Source organism: Danaus plexippus, chromosome 2 (genome assembly GCF_018135715.1).
Source record: "Danaus plexippus chromosome 2, MEX_DaPlex, whole genome shotgun sequence".
NCBI classification, from domain to species: Eukaryota; Metazoa; Arthropoda; class Insecta; order Lepidoptera; family Nymphalidae; genus Danaus; species Danaus plexippus.
The window spans coordinates 9,462,129-9,480,180 of NC_083537.1; the positions used below are offsets into that span (position 1 = coordinate 9,462,129).

The following is an 18,052-nucleotide window of genomic DNA, read 5'->3' on the forward strand; positions in this document are numbered from 1 at the left end:
AACCACGGGTATTCAAGGGCTTAATAATTATCAGGTAGTTATTAATAAAACCTCTTCAGTTGTATTTATAGAATATGTGACATTACATTAGGCATTTGGGAAGTTCCGGTTTTAAACTCCAATGTTATCATCTCCAAGATACAACTGATAAGGTATGATACATGAAAACAAAAATCGTTCATAAGGTTTGTTATGAAAAATAAATATGAATATTTCAAAGTCTTTCTTTACCTCTCCGTTTTCCAAAGGACGTGGACTAGTGAACTGTGTTGAGCAAGAAGGTTTCTCGGCCCGACCAGCTCTCTTCGCCGCCCGAGCTTTTCTCCGTCTTCGTTCAGGCCGAAGGTCCCATAGCTTCCGACAGTGATCTCGATCTCCAAACGCTCGGATCAACGTCCAGTCGTCGCCATTCTCTGTTGTAGAGGCTTCTAAAGACCAGGCCAGGGGACGGGGCGACGGACCCGCTTTGATAATGACGTGAAGAAGCTCCATTTTCTGAAAATTTACGTGTCAAAATCAATAAAAATGTTGGTTTTTCATATAACAACTAATTAAGCACTGTACGTTCCCTCTAAATTTAAAAAATACTTAATAGAAAATTCACATTTAAATTCCTGACTATTCCTTTATACATAACCTGTTAAATGCCAATAATTTTAACTTGAAAACCAAGCTAGCATTATATTTAAATATTTTACACATCTAATATTCCGATTACCTTACACGAACAATGGTAGATAAAACGTCTTTGTATAATAAGAAAGGTAATACATTTTACAAACATTTATAACCAGCCCAACCGACCAACCAAACTTAAAATTTCAAACTCTTGCATGTGTTTCTATGTGATGATATACTTCAAGTATTCTGGCATACCTTCGTTAAAGTAAACTTTATTCTAAATGGCTAACATGCATGACGCTATTTAAGGTATCTATGAGTTACGTCTGGGCTATTAAGAAAATAAACAAAAGTAGTCGGACAACAGTAGCTCACACTTCCAATGCAATTAGTGTTCGGGTCGTGCTCCCTCTATTAACACTGAAACATACCGATGTGTGTTCTGTGGGAACGGGTGGATAAAATACGTACCATCTCTCTGAAGTATTTTTCTGATGTAGGATTATGAATTAATGTGTATTAAAAATTCCGACCCCAGTCGACATAAAACAATTAAATAATGATATAGTTATCATCTCAGTGGTTTTATTTACGATTCTAGTTATTCTATACATTGATTAACCAGAAGAAGTGAATAAATTCCTGCTCGAATCTCTGCTGCAATTTAAATAAACCTTGCAATCTGGTATAGTGTATCAGAAATTACAGGCTTGTTGGTTGGTGGCATGTGTAATAATAGTTCCTTTGCTTTGTTACTAAACTGGAATTTAAATAATGGATGCAAGAGGCAATCAAATTGTCGCGCCGTTGGTGGCAATGCGAATGTTACAGATTGCCAATTAAGGTAGCTATGTGTTTAATTTAAAACGATTTCGAATTGAAACAAGTGATTTAAAACTTTAACATTAAAGTCATCGGAATTATTTTTTATTCGAACGCATTTTTTAAGAGCAGTATGAAGACTAATAAAATGAATGACTGTTTTAAGCCGAACATTATTAATTTACACCTTCATCAGACATCATCATTGAATAAATATTCCAACAGAAACTTTTCCATGCAAACGATTTTTAAAAACGACTTCACGAGTGCCACTAATTACGTACTCTTCAAACGTCAATGCTATCCAATTACTCCGACCATATCTGGAGCCAATAACTAATAAACGCCAAAAAACCTTTATACTCTGCTCGTTGCGATACTTGGAAGAGATGGAATCAACGCCATGTATGGCGGGACTAATGAACGTGTGAGGACCCATCTTCTCATCTGTTTTTCTTATTGAACCTTTTTAGTAGCTTGATTTAGGTTACGAGCAACAATCCTGTTCGGCTCTTCTCATGTACAACTATATATTTTAATTATTAATTATCTATCGAGCAATTTATCTTCCTTGTTATTCGAAGGAATTGTTTTTTATTGAGTTATAAAAATCATATTCAATATTTTGATGTGAAAAATGTTATGTAGTTCTAGAATAATATTTTTTTAATAGATAGATCAAAATAAAGAGATGACTATAGAAGGTTAAGTTTAATTTGGTCGTCGAATATATTTATTTTTATTTAAAATATTTTTTCATTTAAGCCAAGCGTAAATTTTCTTCTTCCTTGCAATTATCTCAGCTTTAGCTAGGGTCTGCCTTCCTGCTCAAACTGCTCCGATTGCACAGTCTTGAGCATCCTCGGTGGTAGGTCCATTGGCTCTCATATCCTGCTTCACGGTGTCCAGCCATCGTTTCCTTGGGCGTCCTGGGGGTCTTGCTCCAGGGACAGATATAATAATACAAGACAAATTTTTTCGACGTAGTTCTCAGGTCATCGTGCAACGTGGTCATACTATCTCAGATGACTCTTTTGGAGCTTATCCGCTACGTCACGGACTCCAAGACTACCTCGGATAACTCCATCAGAGTTCTGATGTCAAAAATAGCATCCAAAGTGGCCGATCCTGGCTGAAACCTGAGTCAGTATGCTCTCGGCGGAGCATGAGGTCGATCATACGCTCAAAGAGCTTCATGGTGTGACTCACGATCTTAACGCCCCTATAACTACCACAATCTTGAACACTGCCCCTGCCTTTGTAAATAGGGCTTATGTAGCTGTAACTCCACTCATGTGATAGTCCCAGTGTTCGAGATGTGGTTGAAAAGGTCCGTCAGTATGAGCACACCAAGAGAGCCCAATGATTTCCACGCTTAGAACGGAATATCGTCATGTCCCACCGCTCTCCGATTCTTCATGCGTCGAAGACAATGCCGAGTTTCGTCAGGTGTTATCGGGGCAATAAATTCAATATTGAGAGGTGGTTCGGTTGGAAGACTGCACGGATGCTGAGTATTTATCAACTCCTTGAAGTAGCATCTCAATCTCTCCTTCACAGAGGCATGATTACACAGCAGCGTGCCCTGGGAATCTTTGACGCAAAAACATTTTGCGATATCTTGCGTCACTTTATCCCGGGCTCGAGCCAATTTGTAAATTAGCTTCAGCTCCTCCGCAGTTTCAAGTGTATCAGATAACGGTGATAACCTGTCACTGCGGGCTCTGGTAACAGCCCTTTTACTGGTACATTTCGCTGATATGTACTCTTGTCTGTCTTCAGGAGAATTTGATTGCTACCACTCCTTAAAGGCAGTTTTCTTGTCACGAATCACCTCCTGCACTCCGTCGTTCCACCACCATGTCTCTTTATCAATGACCCGTCCTCTCCTAGAAAAACCTAGAACTCGTTTACCTGCTGTTATAATTGCTGACTGGGCTCGATCCAGAGCTTCCTGAGCAGTTTCGTTATGAGTCGATAGATTTTGACTCTCAACCTCTGCCCGAAAGTTGGTGTGCATCGTTCCATTCAGCAACCTCCACCTCATCCGAGGCTTACGTTTCTCGGCTACTTTCTTTTTCGGGGAGACGACATAGTCCATGTCAAGAAGACGATGTTGGGCCGTCAGGCTTTCACCAGGAATGACTTTATAGTTAGTCACCTTGCCGATATCACAGTCTGGTCAGAAAACAATCTATTTTATGTATTGTATTGTATGCCCAAGACCAAATATCGGAAAAATACTTATTGTTAGTAGGAAACCCTCTGGATAAGAAGCGTGAATATTTTATAAAACTTTTTCGAATGGCCATATCAGATTCGGCTTATCATCGTTATCAGCTAGTATCACACCTTAGTGATTCGCAAAGCGCGGCGCGCTACAGACATGACATATTTGTAATAATAAAAAAATGTCCAACAATAATAATGAATCGAATAAGAACAGTGAGCGAGTTAATATGCAGAATGCACCACGACGTCACACATATGGTCCCGTACAACATCAGATACCAAACGTGTCTCGAGCCGGATATATGGATTATCAAAAATCTGGTAGAGGAACCCCAAAACTGTCCACCAAAAGTGACTTTGTGTATGTGAACACGGCTTATGTTGGAAGTGTCAGTAGTTTGAATAACAACGTCAGCCAGCAGACTTTACCGGAACCACCGACCAGGTAAACTGTTATATACAATGCTGCTACTAACTTTGCCTCTAAATATGCTTTAAAATTCTCTATTATAATAAGATTTAGTCTTGATCTAAATTAAAAATCATAGTTCATAGGCCTATCGTGTCACTTGTAGCGGTCGTTGCTGTCAAAATATTGAATAGGTAATTTTTGCGCATATCTATTTAATCGTTGACTATATATTTACTTCCCATTAGATAACATTCTGATTGACTTCGTATTACTGTTATGATTCATACAAATGTTATCGTATTTTTAATCCTAACTCTTAAGCCTAAGTATATGAAAACATTATCTATGGAAATAGGACTGTTTATTTTATAAAATTACAAATTGCGCCGTAAACTACTTTTATATATTTATAGTATAAATATTTATACTATATATAGCTCGTCTTTCCTCTTCAGTATATATATATATAGAGGAGAGACGAGGTCTAATCTATGATACGGATTATCATCGATATCATACGTCAGTAAAAACATTGAACGGTCCAAATAGATAAGATAACTAACACAACAATGAAAACTTGCGAACATATTGAAGGAGTTACAAAATGTATACAATCTATGTTCCTACATAAATAAGGATTACAATAAGTTATGCGTAATTTATTCTTCTAGATTATAAAACACTTTAAACAAATATGCAATAGAATCTCGAATGTTATAAAAAGGTATTTGTTTCTTATTTTTTCCAATTCCAAAGAGCTTTAAATTTGAATCTAAAAGTTGTATTTCTTTGAAACCCCCAATTTCACTTTCTTTTATATTTGAAAATATTTATTTCTGGACCAGTTTAATCAATTGTTTTTATAAAAAAAAAATTGATGTATCTGAAAATTCTAAAAAAATTGCGAAATACAAGTAACATGTCAATAATTCTAAACAAACCTCTATACATTATTAATTTCGTTAGATTTTATTATGGAAAAAGATCAAAAACCTAAAAAAAAATAATGAATGAATAAACGACTTCAAAAACAAAAGAAAGATATTTGTTTTATCAGAATTTATTAGATAATGACAACTCCGGGGAGGAACCCCAATAATCACATCAAACTTTTTTATCAGTTCTTCAGCTGCGCTTTCTGTTAGTCGTGACAGTTGACGAAATATCTCAAAACATTATTTAATAAAGTTGTTTTATTATAGTAGCTTGTATATGAATAATGCTATTGTGTTATTTTTCCAGCGTTATCCGAGAGCAATACTGGGCATGCTCTAGATGGCCTCTGGCACAGCGTGTGCTGGCGATCGCCGTGGGTGTACTCCTGGGAGCGGTGGTGGGACTCGTCCTGATCCTGTTCTTTAAGGGCGATAGTGAAGAAAATATCAGCGGATTATTTAGGACGCCGCTGGCGCCCGATTAGTACTCGGCATTGAGTGTTGGTGGCATTTGTGTAATGTAAATTAAGCGGCTGTGATTAAATTTTAAAGCCTTTGCGTTTGAAATAAAGATTACATAATCAATGTATGAAAATCATCTCTACGCTAAGTCATCAATAAACCTGTCTTAGCAGGTTAACACACTAACATGGTTGCTATATATTTTTGTGGTTGATCTGAGATAAGCTACTGTTGACTCCACATTCACACAAGGAATATATTTTATACCATGTTAAACGTTTCTTTATAGATATTATTACTTTTGAGATTAAACTATAATGTTTGTATTTTCGTTGTATAAATCAATCACATAATGTTTCGGATTATGAATCGTTCGAGTAAGTCAAGTTTAGTTAAGACTATGAAATCTAGACCTAAAACTAAATACTAGTACCATTTTTCATTAATATTTTCTTATTTTAATTGCCATTGAGTCCTTTCAATTCAATCCGCTTATCTCTAACAGGTAATAACTTGTATAAATTTTCTAGTCAACAAGTATAAAACATTCTTAATGTCTAATAATCATATAAACATCAATTTGATAATTTTGATCCTACCAATTTGATAATTTTGATCATTTTATGTTCGTAACCAAGTCGTCTTCATAAAACTATATGATAGTTGCATGTTCTTATATCTTAGAATATTTGCAGTTTCTTCATTAATAGTTTGTTATTGTTAAGTACTGATATATTTTTATGTATTTAAACCTTATTTTACAAGTTTTATCCTGAGCGCTTTACTTTCTATTTTGTTCAAGAATATCAATGAACCAACGAGTTTTATAATCAACGAGTGTTTAAAAAAAAAAAAAAAGTATTTATTTAAAGAAAATTTAAATCCTTTTTATCCAAATGATGTTGAATGTAAACAAAAAAACAACAAAATTTGTAGATTAAATAATATTTTTTTCTTTGATGTATAGTTTTGTCGGAATATTTCTCCAAAGTTCTTTTACCTTTTTTTTTATCGGTCTCAGTTTTAAAAAATATATTTATTTGGTTCATAAAAAATATTGATATACAAACAATAAAACTAAGTAATGTGTTCATAGATCTATCTTTTTGTAAATTATTCAAAAATAAAAGTGTTCTGCTCTTGTAATTAAATACGTCATGTACGTGCGTCTGTAAAACGACAAGATTAGTTTTATTAAAAAATATCATGGAATAGTTTATAAGATCCAATTCATATAGGATGATAAAAATAATTAAAAAGCAATGTAAAAGTATCTCAGTAATAAATAACAGCTGATAAGAGCCATCCGTCAGCTTATCGGTATGATCTGGCGGCGCCAAGGCCTTCGTTAGGAGGAGTAACGCACCAGCATACAGACTCGCTATCGATTTGAGATAAATTAATGAGATAACAGAAGATTTGCTTGTTACGTAATGTGACTGATTTGTTAATCTTCTACTAAAACATTAAAAAATATCATATTGACAACAATAGTGACTGTAGTTGGTTGTATACTTTTATAAATATATTCTTTCTTGTCCAAACTATCCAACACATATTTTTTTTAATAATTTATAATTTTTAGTTCAGAATAAATCATGCACTTCTCTTTAGCATTCCCCGTTTGTTCCTGACAGATTATCTATTCCAAAACAAACTACATTCCTTAATAGGTTATAATTCAAAATTAAAAGGGACACAAAAAATATATGTGGCGTCCTCTCGATAGTACAATGATTTACTAGACGTCCCGCGTCGCTCCGTAATAGCGATGTGTATCAGCTTCCATTTGCCGCCATTGTACACAGAGGCTATTGTTCACAAGAATTCACTTATCTAGAAAAATTCTGGTTCGTATCCATTTAGTAGTCAACGTATTTAGTGAAACATATATTTTCCATGTCAGATAAACATGGTGTGCCTTTTATTAACAAATGACACAAATCCACTTTAGCATCTGAAAATAATCAGCTCGTTTATTGGTCGTTTGTCCAGAATCGCATGTAAGCCGCGTGTTATTATAATTTATAGGGCCATTTCTCTCGGGACGGGTGGTCTCAGATACTTTTTATTGATCATCCCCTATTATAGAGCACGGGTTAACTTTATATATGTTAAGTAAACAATATGCGATAGGATACTTCGGTTGACAAGAATAAAAAGTATTTCAATAACTATAGACACAATGAAATTAGAATTGGAACTTTTTTAAGGTAATTTGTTGTTGTTTTTTGTTGCTATATTTTAGTCCACATGGAAACTATAATGTGTAATTAATAACAAAAAAAATAATTAAATATAGATAGTAGTATAAATAATAAGATGTTTCAATTGTATAGACAGAGTCAAAACGTTACTTTCCCTAAAATGTAATATAAAATTTATGTTTGTGCATTTATCTTTAAGGAAGTAAACGGACATTAGTTCCTAAGCTGTCTTTAAATGACTTTCTTAAACAACTCGTTTTTCTTTAGTTAGTAACAATCTGAACTAATCATTTTCAAATGATTATAGACGGATCCATAAAAAGATCTGTTTAAAGTCACTCAACATATTTTAAATTTTAATGATACAAAACAAATTAGTCATTACTTGATTAAAAATATAAACCAAATACCACTCCTTCAGAACAAACGTTTTAAGAGCAACGAAAGTATCTTTCGGTTTGTAACATCGTTCTCATAACATTACTTTCATAAGCATCATAAAACTATGGAATGAGTCATTAAAAACCTGATACCTCTACAGGACGGATCATAAATCTTCCCCAGACAAAGTCACCGACGAATAATAATACTGGCACGGTAGTCGATACATGCTATTGACGGCTTTTCAATAGCGCCTCATAAATAGATCCGTCAAAACGCAGTCCCGATAAAAGAGATATTTTTCGTTTAGGCGTGAAGCGCAGCGAATTTCAATTTTATTAAAAGATAGACACTCGATTCATAGACTTTTACTATATCATCGTTTTTTAAAACAAATCAAATCTGTTTTTACTAAACTATCTATCTTTACATGTCTTGTATTATCTCACAACCAACTTGATACAAAATGCTCTGGGGTCATTTACACCAGTCGTGAGACTGTCGTGCATGTTGGCAAGTCTACTACTAGAATGCTATTCAAATATGAGGAAGTTGCGTCCCTAGCAAAGTGTGATGTATCTGTTGTGCGTCGGAAGAAAAAAAAATCTATAGAATAATGAAACATTTCCTTCTCCATGACGCTCTTGAATGAGTTGAACATTTTATGTTTAGTTTGCTAATTGTTTGGTAGGAACAAACAACAATTACCATTAATGCTACACCGTAAGTAACCGTAAGTATCATTGTACCCGTTATACAACACAAATCCTGCTTTACTTCTTTAAGAAAGTCGTTGTAAGCCACCTAACACGACAACTTACTCTGAATACAATATTCACACTCTCGCGCGTAATCTTAGTACTAAAACATATATTTTGTCTATTTATAGTTTAAGAACCTTGATACTCACCCCGGGTAAAACAGCTACTAGTTCCACATTCTGGTAGTTCCCATCAGTGATGATAGGACTCTGCCACCAAGTGGATGGGTCACCGTCCACGGCCAGACCTGCAGGGTGACGACGAGATGACGGGCCCTCAGGACCCTCACACACATCACATACTACAACCCGTCTGAAACAAATAAAAAACGGACTTTAAGCGGAAAATCAATGTCAGATCTACTACAGAAATCAAAGTCTTTCTATGATAGAAAACATATATAAAATTTTTACATTGAATGGTACAATTCACTTGAGGATTAGATTTATATCGTAGATGTGAAAGAGGAAAATATCAGGTGGTAGTTAAAAATAAGTTGTGTATCATTGTGTCCAAAAAAATCCACTTACTTTCCCGCAGTCTCCCTGCAGAACTCCTCTGCTCCATTATCTCCACAAGTTGCATTAGCGCTAATAACTGCGAAAGTCGCTACATCCAGTGGAGCCGGCAACAACCCTGGCTGGTCGCTGCTGACGGGTACCTCGCTTATAGTGGTGCTACTCAAGCGGTCAAGAACAGCTCGGCCTGGAAAGTTAAAAAAGAAATAATATTTAAGACAAAAAAAAAGATCAGAATTCGTATAGGTACACAATTGTCAAGTATTTAATATCGTTTCAATAATTTTCATTTCACATGATATGAGACAGTGTCATATTATTTTAAGCAGTTTTGATTCAAGTCTTGTTTTATTATTGAACTTATATATTTGGATTGAATATGCTAAAGACATAAAAAATCTCAGTGAAATTGGAGAAGGGAACATAATTAACATTCATTTAAATTTTGGGACACGTTGTAAGTTTATTTCTTTCATTATGATAGCCGTAAAGTAAGGTGTTAAGAGAACAGATGAGAAGTCCCAAGTGAAAATTGCGAGCCACAAATAATCGCCGTTGATCCGTACATACATTGTTGCACATAAAGTAAAGTTACAATTTTTCTTTTAAACATACTAACAACATTTTCAACAATCACCTCATAAAAACATATAATATAATCAGAACGCTGAGGTTCCAATACTGAAATATCAAATATCATACCCGTATGATTTGAATAATTCATTTAGTTCATTCAAATATAGTTATATTATAAGTAACTAATAAATATTAAGATCATAGAAGTAATATAAGTCTAACATCCGCGAGCGCGTCTCATGAAGCCATCTGGCACCACTTTATAGCCGCGTCTCACGTTGATATCTTCATTTGCTCACACTTCATTACCATTTCTTGGGAATTTATTTTTTTATACATGTCCTCTGTCTTTGAGGTATTGGATAAAATCTAAAGTTACGTTCCGCCGTTCTCACTTTTCATATACAGAAATATGTACAAAGTACATATTAATGATTTTATACTAGTTGTTTAATTGTAATATGACATATTTAAAAAGGCTTATAGACGGTAAAAAATAACTTGGAAATGAAAAAAAAAGTTTTCCTCCAAAATCTACTTTTGAAGGAATAAAATAATATTCAACAATTTTTTTAAATAGTCTGTCAGAAACATTTAAGTGGTGCTAGAATTTAAATCAAGTATGGAGAGATTGTGTTATACAGTACACTATTTCTTATCCCCATCAGTTTAGGAGTTAAATATGAAATAGAATAATTTTACTAGCAACCAGTATAAGGATACCACATTTTGTTAAGCAACAGGAATTATTATTATGGACACTTAATATGTATAACTTATACACTTATTTCTGAAAGATAGCGGAAGTGTTCAGTGTTTATTACTTTCATAGTGGGTAATGCTTTTATGGTGGTATGAGGCTTGATGTAAAACAGATGATGTTATTGCATCCACAACAGCAATATACTCGGAAATCGTCCACAACATGCTGAAAACGGTAGCTTTTATACCAGAATAGTACCTGACTTTTATCGCTCCAATCGGATACTGTTACAATTATAATAGCCATATACCTAAAGCGTCCAGTTTATTGCGAATAAATCCAGTTAATTACAAACTTTTAAATATCTAACAAAATTTATAGGAAATAATAAAGTTCAGAGTTATGTAACCTTTACTTAAATCTTACGAAACTCGAATAGCGGCCCTAAGCAACTAACGCAACTTCTGAGAAAAACGCTTCATGGTATACTTAATTAAGAAAAAATGTCCTCGAATGACAACATTTTTTGCGGACAATGTCTCTGAACTGTTTATAACTACTGGAAATTATAACATTTTTCAACCAAATTGTGCTTATGAAAGTTCATTTTGAAATTTAAGCACCAGCAATTATTTAATAAATTTTAAATGCTACCGACATTGTATAATAAATATAACACGTATGACATAAATTTTATGACAGTCCAAAAATAATGTGAAAATGAATAAAATCATTCGATGAACTCGAGTGCCAGGGTGAGGCGTGTTGCACGAGAGTGCCACAGGCGCATACATTACCACTTAATGTCGACCGACAAATCAACGAGGACGAAAACAAAATAGGAACAGTTCACCAGATAAACTCAAGTATATAAAAAAATATTTACTAACACAATTGGGTCTTTGATTTATAAACTAAAGTGTTTAAAGTTGAATGTTAAGTCAAAGTGGAGTCAAATGCAGCAGAAATATCATTTAAATCTGATACTGAGCATGTACTCCGGTGTTAAAGAGATCAATCGTCATTAAAACGTCTGGAAAATTAGCGGGGAATCAATCTGTGTGAGTTGTACAAGCTTCCTGGTTCCACCAGCCTGGTTCCTGTCAGAGAGCCCGTCCCATTATGGTTTGATCGTGACTGATGTTCACTCGGCTATTTAATTACGGTACCAACTCCTCACTATCCCACTAGTAGAACAGTTCAGGTTCATACAAAAACACTCTAAGTAAATATTTATTCCATTTGTTGCGCGATGTCAATTAACGTTATCGCATTTATTGATGAATTTATTTTATCAGTTATTTATTTGACCAACTAAGTACTCACAGCGTCGCTTGGAGGTGGTCCGCTCAGTCTTCTATGTGGTATAAAAGAATTATATATATATATATATATATTTAAATATTAAACATGTGCTCTATGGCTATTCATCAGAGACCTGGTACGTGACAAGTAATCGGAGGAATTAACCGCAGAATATCCAACACCTCTATAAATCACTATCACGGCGAATGCCGGGCCATGCGTTCAAATTGCAATTTTCATTTCATACGAACATCACTTTATGACTTGTCGATGCTTGATTTGAATTCAAACTCATACCTAGTACTATGCGATAGAAATAAAATTGGACTGGTATTCTTAATTGGATCACAGTTAATAAGACTAACAAAGAATCAAAAATGAAAAAATCAATTAAAAATGTTACACAATAAAGATAATCTACTTATCAATTCCATACGCCTTTTTTATGTCTAGTGACATCATAACAAAGGTCAAAGGCCACGGAGCTATGCAGAATGCAGTTTTACGTGACAATAGACGGCCCGCGGTCAAAGTGCAGGCACACTGTCGACCACATGCAGGGGAATCTTTTTAAACTGACATGTGTTACTTCAGAGATAAATAGATCTAAATCAAAATATGAACTACATTCCTAAGACGCAACAATGACAAGATGACGAAGGTTACAAAAAAGTTAATTGTCAATTTCACTAAAAGGATTTGGGCTGATTTATTTAATAAATTACTATTATGTACATCGGTACAGCCACGCTCAGCCATACACGTGTTAATGAGTGATCAACATCCGTTAGTATATCCAAAAGTACATATAGAAGATGATATAAAAACAACAAGTCTGGTTTACACTTCCAATGATGTACAGTTAATAAAACGGTGGGTGTAAAAATAGTTAAAAGCCGCCCTTACCGGAGACGTGTGGCGCAGAACGTAAACATGACTTAAAACAAGAAACATAGTCTTGAATGAAGGAAGCGGTAGCTGGTGGCTACTGTAAACACTACTTACATTAAGCAAGGAATGTTTGCTCACACTCCACCGACACTTAGGGTTCGACTCTATATCCCGACCTTTTAAACCATGTATTGTTTTAAAACATCTGCCTTGTAACATTATATAGCTAAAATAGCGTTCAAGAATAAAGCCGAAATTCAAGAGCACATATCAAATTGCTAGAAGTACAGGAATAATTATTAAAGGGAGTTTTCAGCGTCGATCAAGATATGAAGTGACTTAGTAAATCAATAATTTTATTACCGGAGTAAGATGTGAAGAATTTTTTGTTTCTCCTATTATTATACTTCGAGTGACAGATACAAAATTGATTGCGGATTACGTTGATGACAATTATTATTGGTATCATAACCATTATAAATAAGTATAAAGGTCACAGTTATTGGGAAATCCATCAAAACATTATGAGCCGAGGAGTTCATTACGTGAAATACATTAATGAAACCAAATATAAATGAAACTTGTGATACTGTTGGAGATGGACAAACAGTTATTTACAACAGCCTTGAAAAGGATGGCCGTCCGAAAGGGGGTCGAATAAAAACTGAACACTGCCAGGCTCGTGGGAGCAGGCCAGGCCCATACGAGACCATTAGGTTCATTAGTGAACTCCAAATATGGTGAGGAGGTTTTTATGGGGGAATAAGCGATGTGTCGCAGCCATTCTATAACGATGAGTAAGGACGATTCAATTATGCGCATAAAAAGTGGACTGTTTCCGCGACTCTTCTAGTCAGCTTTACATTCTGTAAGGACGTAGAAGTATTTTTGATCAACATTTTTTGGTGATCGGATTGAAATATTGTCATAATGTAATGTTTGTATGTATAAAAATATATTTGTTTCTGAAACAATAATTTTTAAATATTTTTGTTTTCATTAATATTATAGCATTATTGCTTTTAAACTTTTTGCAGTAATATTACAATATTGTTTTAAGTCTTCCACAGTAAAATGTGGACGTTTGGGCAAGTACTAAGTTAAAGTAGTAGGGTTTGAATATATTCTTTTCAATCTTTTAATATAGAGAGTTCTTAATTTTATATTACAGTGAACTATGCTGTGAGACATAAATCTTAGCAAAAGACTTCTTTGTCTTCTCTGTCCCTTGTTTCATATGAGAATGTAATCCAAGTGAATTTTATGTTTTATTCATTCTATTTAATGTTACTTTCAAGTAGTGAACTTAAAATAAAGCAAACGAGGCTGTGTTTAGAAGACTTTTTATAATAAAATCTTGAGAACAATTTCAGAATATAATTTTATATAATATTATAACAGACATACGGTAGCACCTTTCTTATGATATGTCTACATAACATGCGTTTAACTCCTTAAAGAAGTTAAGACATATAGCAATTTGTGATCATCAGGATTTTTTTAAATAAATAAATGATATATAAAAGACAAATGTGACTGTGATAAACTCAAAGGATAGCCGTGAGTAATGAGAGTGTGTGTAATAGACGTGTCGAGGCCCAGTGTTGAGGGTTCGCCACGGGCGCCGGCGCCGGCGGCGTGCCTCCATCTGATGCATGGCTTCTCTACTGACGGCAATGTCTCAATACCGAAGCATACAGATCATTAAAATTATAATTGACCAAACAAATGTTGCACGTCGTTCATCTATGTTGTCCGCAGGTTAATTACAGACGGGGATTAGCTCTTGACCTGCTATCATTCAAAAATAACATGTAAAGACCCAATTATTTAGTAATTGGACGGTACCTATTGAATCATTAATGTTATCTTGTGGCATATTTTTGTATTGTACAAACATTTTTCTATTTCGGCATGAAGTGATGCCAGTTGAAAATAATTTTTTGTCACGACTAGAAGCTCGGTGGGAGGTTTGACCATTAAATGGACACTTCATTACCTATCGCTTCCTTTGTCCCACCGCCATCACCGTGACAAATGGCAGTGCTCCTTAAATCACTGTTTAATAGTTCTAGACCCTAATTTTTGGAGACGCCAGCCGACTCCTCAGATAACTCCTTTGAATTCGGTTTAATGGTGTAACAGGAATATATATTTATTAGTTCTGATTTCATGCTCCGTAGATTATCTCTCTATTTACCACATTTCTTTGTTAGTTAATGTCACATTGTACACGTATATCACATCCCACTATACTACATACATTATTTTTTGCCTTAGAAAATGCTTGAGTCACTTTTGGCGTTAAGTTATTTTTGTAACATTAGATGTTAGAAAATTTTCATGCACTTTATTACGCTTATGTATTTCTGTATATAATCATATTCATAATTAAATAAAAACAAATAATAAATGAACATACATATATATATATATATATATCAAGTATCATAAATCATACTTCATATTAAAAAAGTACACCTAAGATAACTTTTAAATAATTCCCATGAGAGTTTTAATAGCTCGCATGAGTCACATGTTGCTGTCAAAATTGTCAGAACCATTATCGTAATATTCTTGACAATAAAAAAAATACGTTGATCGTGAAATTGTCAGTACTTTATAATAATTAGGTTTATGAAAAAAAATAATTATTCATTTCCTTTTTTAAGCGAAACATTTGTATGTTATTGTTATTTAAGAAAATGAAATGGAATTAATTATAAATATGTATAGTACACAGCATCACTGAATTTGTACCTGAAGTAACAAAACACAATTCATGACCTATAATGACTACTGCCAGAGTCCAGACCCAAGCGATTGAAGGAAACAATTTGATGTAAAGCTTATACAAACGTCCAGTCAGCCTAATGTTCATGTTTTATATATGAGCAAAATAAAAATCAAAGCTTTTAACAGGTATAAAATATTCAGCCAACATCTGTTGAATTTAATTATCTCATAGCAATTCTTTAAAACAATCGTGTTGTATACTTTATAATAACTGTTAATAAATTTGATAGTTGAAAGTTCCTAATTATCCAAATTGTCTGTGAAATGGAAATCGTAAGCACAAGCGCCGGTGCCTAATATGGCTTCGATAACGAGGAACACACTTCGCCATACTCGGCATCACAATCGACAAACATCGCACCATAACCATGAAAGCGACCAGCTAACCTCAGCCACCAATTTGGTAGATCAATCCAACTTGGGATCCTATTGTGCGGTACGTTTCTCCATCCAATTAGGTAAATACCTTCAAGACAAATGCGAAACATCCCCTTCATATCAATAAGGGTTCAATTGCCTTTAGGAAAACAAGAATTTAATGGATTCGAGTGCTCATAAAACTAAACTCAAAATGCCCCTCAAACGTTTGTCGTATCAATGGCAGTTTTATTCGGTATGAAAGCAATTGACAGACATCCCGCCCCTAATGGCTTCAAACAAGTCGACCCCATTCAGTCCACACAATCTTTTAAATATAAAACCCATGCGACTACAGCCATTCATTTGATTGGTACAGACAAAAAACAAATAAAAAAGCCATTAAATGGGATAAGCGCTGCATGTAAACAGAGTCAGGGTTGTGGGTCACATGGTTCCTGTCGCATACATTTTCATTTCCTTCATTTTTAAGACGTATTTACTAACTTTATTGTGATAATTATGGAAGTTACTGATAGTTAAAAGTACTACACGTGTTAGTAGAACCCATTATTTTCGCATATATAGATTAGTTACGGTTACGGTGAGATATCAATCAGATTGCTATCGTACCCAGTCTTCACCTGCAACCTGTTTCTTGAAGTGGTGTTGAAATCGGAGATCAGCACACAATCCATTGAAGATTAGGTACCTTAGATATAATTAGTTTATACCTAAACTCCTGACGACTTCAAGAGACATTACTTGTTAAAAAATATAAAAGAAATTCATCCGCTATTACGTTTTATACATAAAAAATTCTAAGGTACAAAGAGAAATAAAAGTGTCAGATTCCAGTTCATTTAAAATTCATATCGATACGTAAATTACACAGGAGCGTCTAGCTTAACTTATTCTTTGGTACACATTCTAAAGACGCGATGAAGCCGGGTGTACGCAGCCGATATAAAACTCACATCATATTAAAATCAAATAACTATATAAAAGGTACAGCGGAAGCCTATTACGTAATAACTCACCAGCTTACGTCTAATTTAGTTGATATAATCACAGTAAGAATTATGACTAGTGAAGTGGTGTTTAGGACGGGATACATTCGCTTTAATGATCATCATAAAATATATTTTTTCTATCCGACGATACAAATTCAACCATTCAGTTCTGTCGTTTCTTCAATATTATATCACATGAAATGCTTGTAAGAGTATAATCCTAAATGATGTCTGATTGAAGTTTGTTTAGACAACGAAAGTAGAGGGGATTTTAATTCTTTTTTTTTATAATGTTTTATTAACAAGTTCCTGTTCTTAACTAGCGATTATAGATATATAATAAAAGGTCCTGAAGTTATCATAATAATCACATACTCATACATGGGACTTCAATATCCACAACTATATAACGCAATATATGCTATGACTCATATATGTTTTAAGTTCATATGGAAAAAGTCAGTGGACATTTTAAAAGAGATCAATGTTTCACATTAAATAATAAAATTCTTTAAATAATGAGCGTATATCATTACTTTTCGTGTTTCATTAATGTGAGAGGAGAGGTGTTATTTATAGACTTCTAAAGATAGTATATTTTAGTCTTTAACGAAAAGGTGTAAAGCACAAAATCAAATGCATTTTGCGATACCATATTGAGGTACGGGCACTATTAAAAATTTTATGTTATTGTATACAGGTAAAACATTGTTAAACGAGAAAGTTAGAAGTACTGTGGTGACCGCTGCGGTCTCTGGTAAGGTTTGGTTTTGGAACAAAATTCTATTTCCCTTTTAACATTAAGAACAGCCGATGACACTTGACAGACCTGAGCATCTCAGTTATGCCCCGCTGTTATTTTCCTAATTTGTAAATGTCGTTATTATAGTCATCACATTTTTTATTTCACTAAAAACATAACTATTGTCCTCATTTAAACTGTACCAAGAAAACAATGAGACAACGACACGTTCACATATGTAAAGGGTAAATTTATTTCGTTATTTTGTAATTACCAAAGAGGCCAAGGCAATGATCGGAGAAATAAAAAAATATGTAA

The 18,052-nt window shown here is 34.1% G+C and overlaps 2 protein-coding genes across 2 annotated transcripts in view; one reads left to right on the forward strand and one right to left on the reverse strand.

Moving 5' to 3' along the window:
- Positions 1-18,052, reverse strand: part of LOC116779426 (laminin subunit alpha lam-3) — a 74,281-nt gene that overhangs the window by 49,485 nt on the left and 6,744 nt on the right. The window contains exons 2-4 of the mRNA XM_061523371.1: positions 9,364-9,538; positions 8,983-9,145; positions 232-495 (exon numbers count right to left, since the gene is read on the reverse strand). Coding sequence (XP_061379355.1) covers positions 232-495; positions 8,983-9,145; positions 9,364-9,538 — 602 coding nt within the window. The remainder of the gene's footprint in view (positions 1-231; positions 496-8,982; positions 9,146-9,363; positions 9,539-18,052) is intronic.
- Positions 3,805-6,332, forward strand: LOC116779334 (uncharacterized). The gene is made up of 2 exons (XM_032673565.2): positions 3,805-4,120; positions 5,330-6,332. Exons 1-2 carry the CDS (start codon positions 3,855-3,857, stop codon positions 5,505-5,507), a joined length of 444 nt encoding a protein of 147 aa, XP_032529456.2. The 5' UTR covers positions 3,805-3,854; the 3' UTR covers positions 5,508-6,332.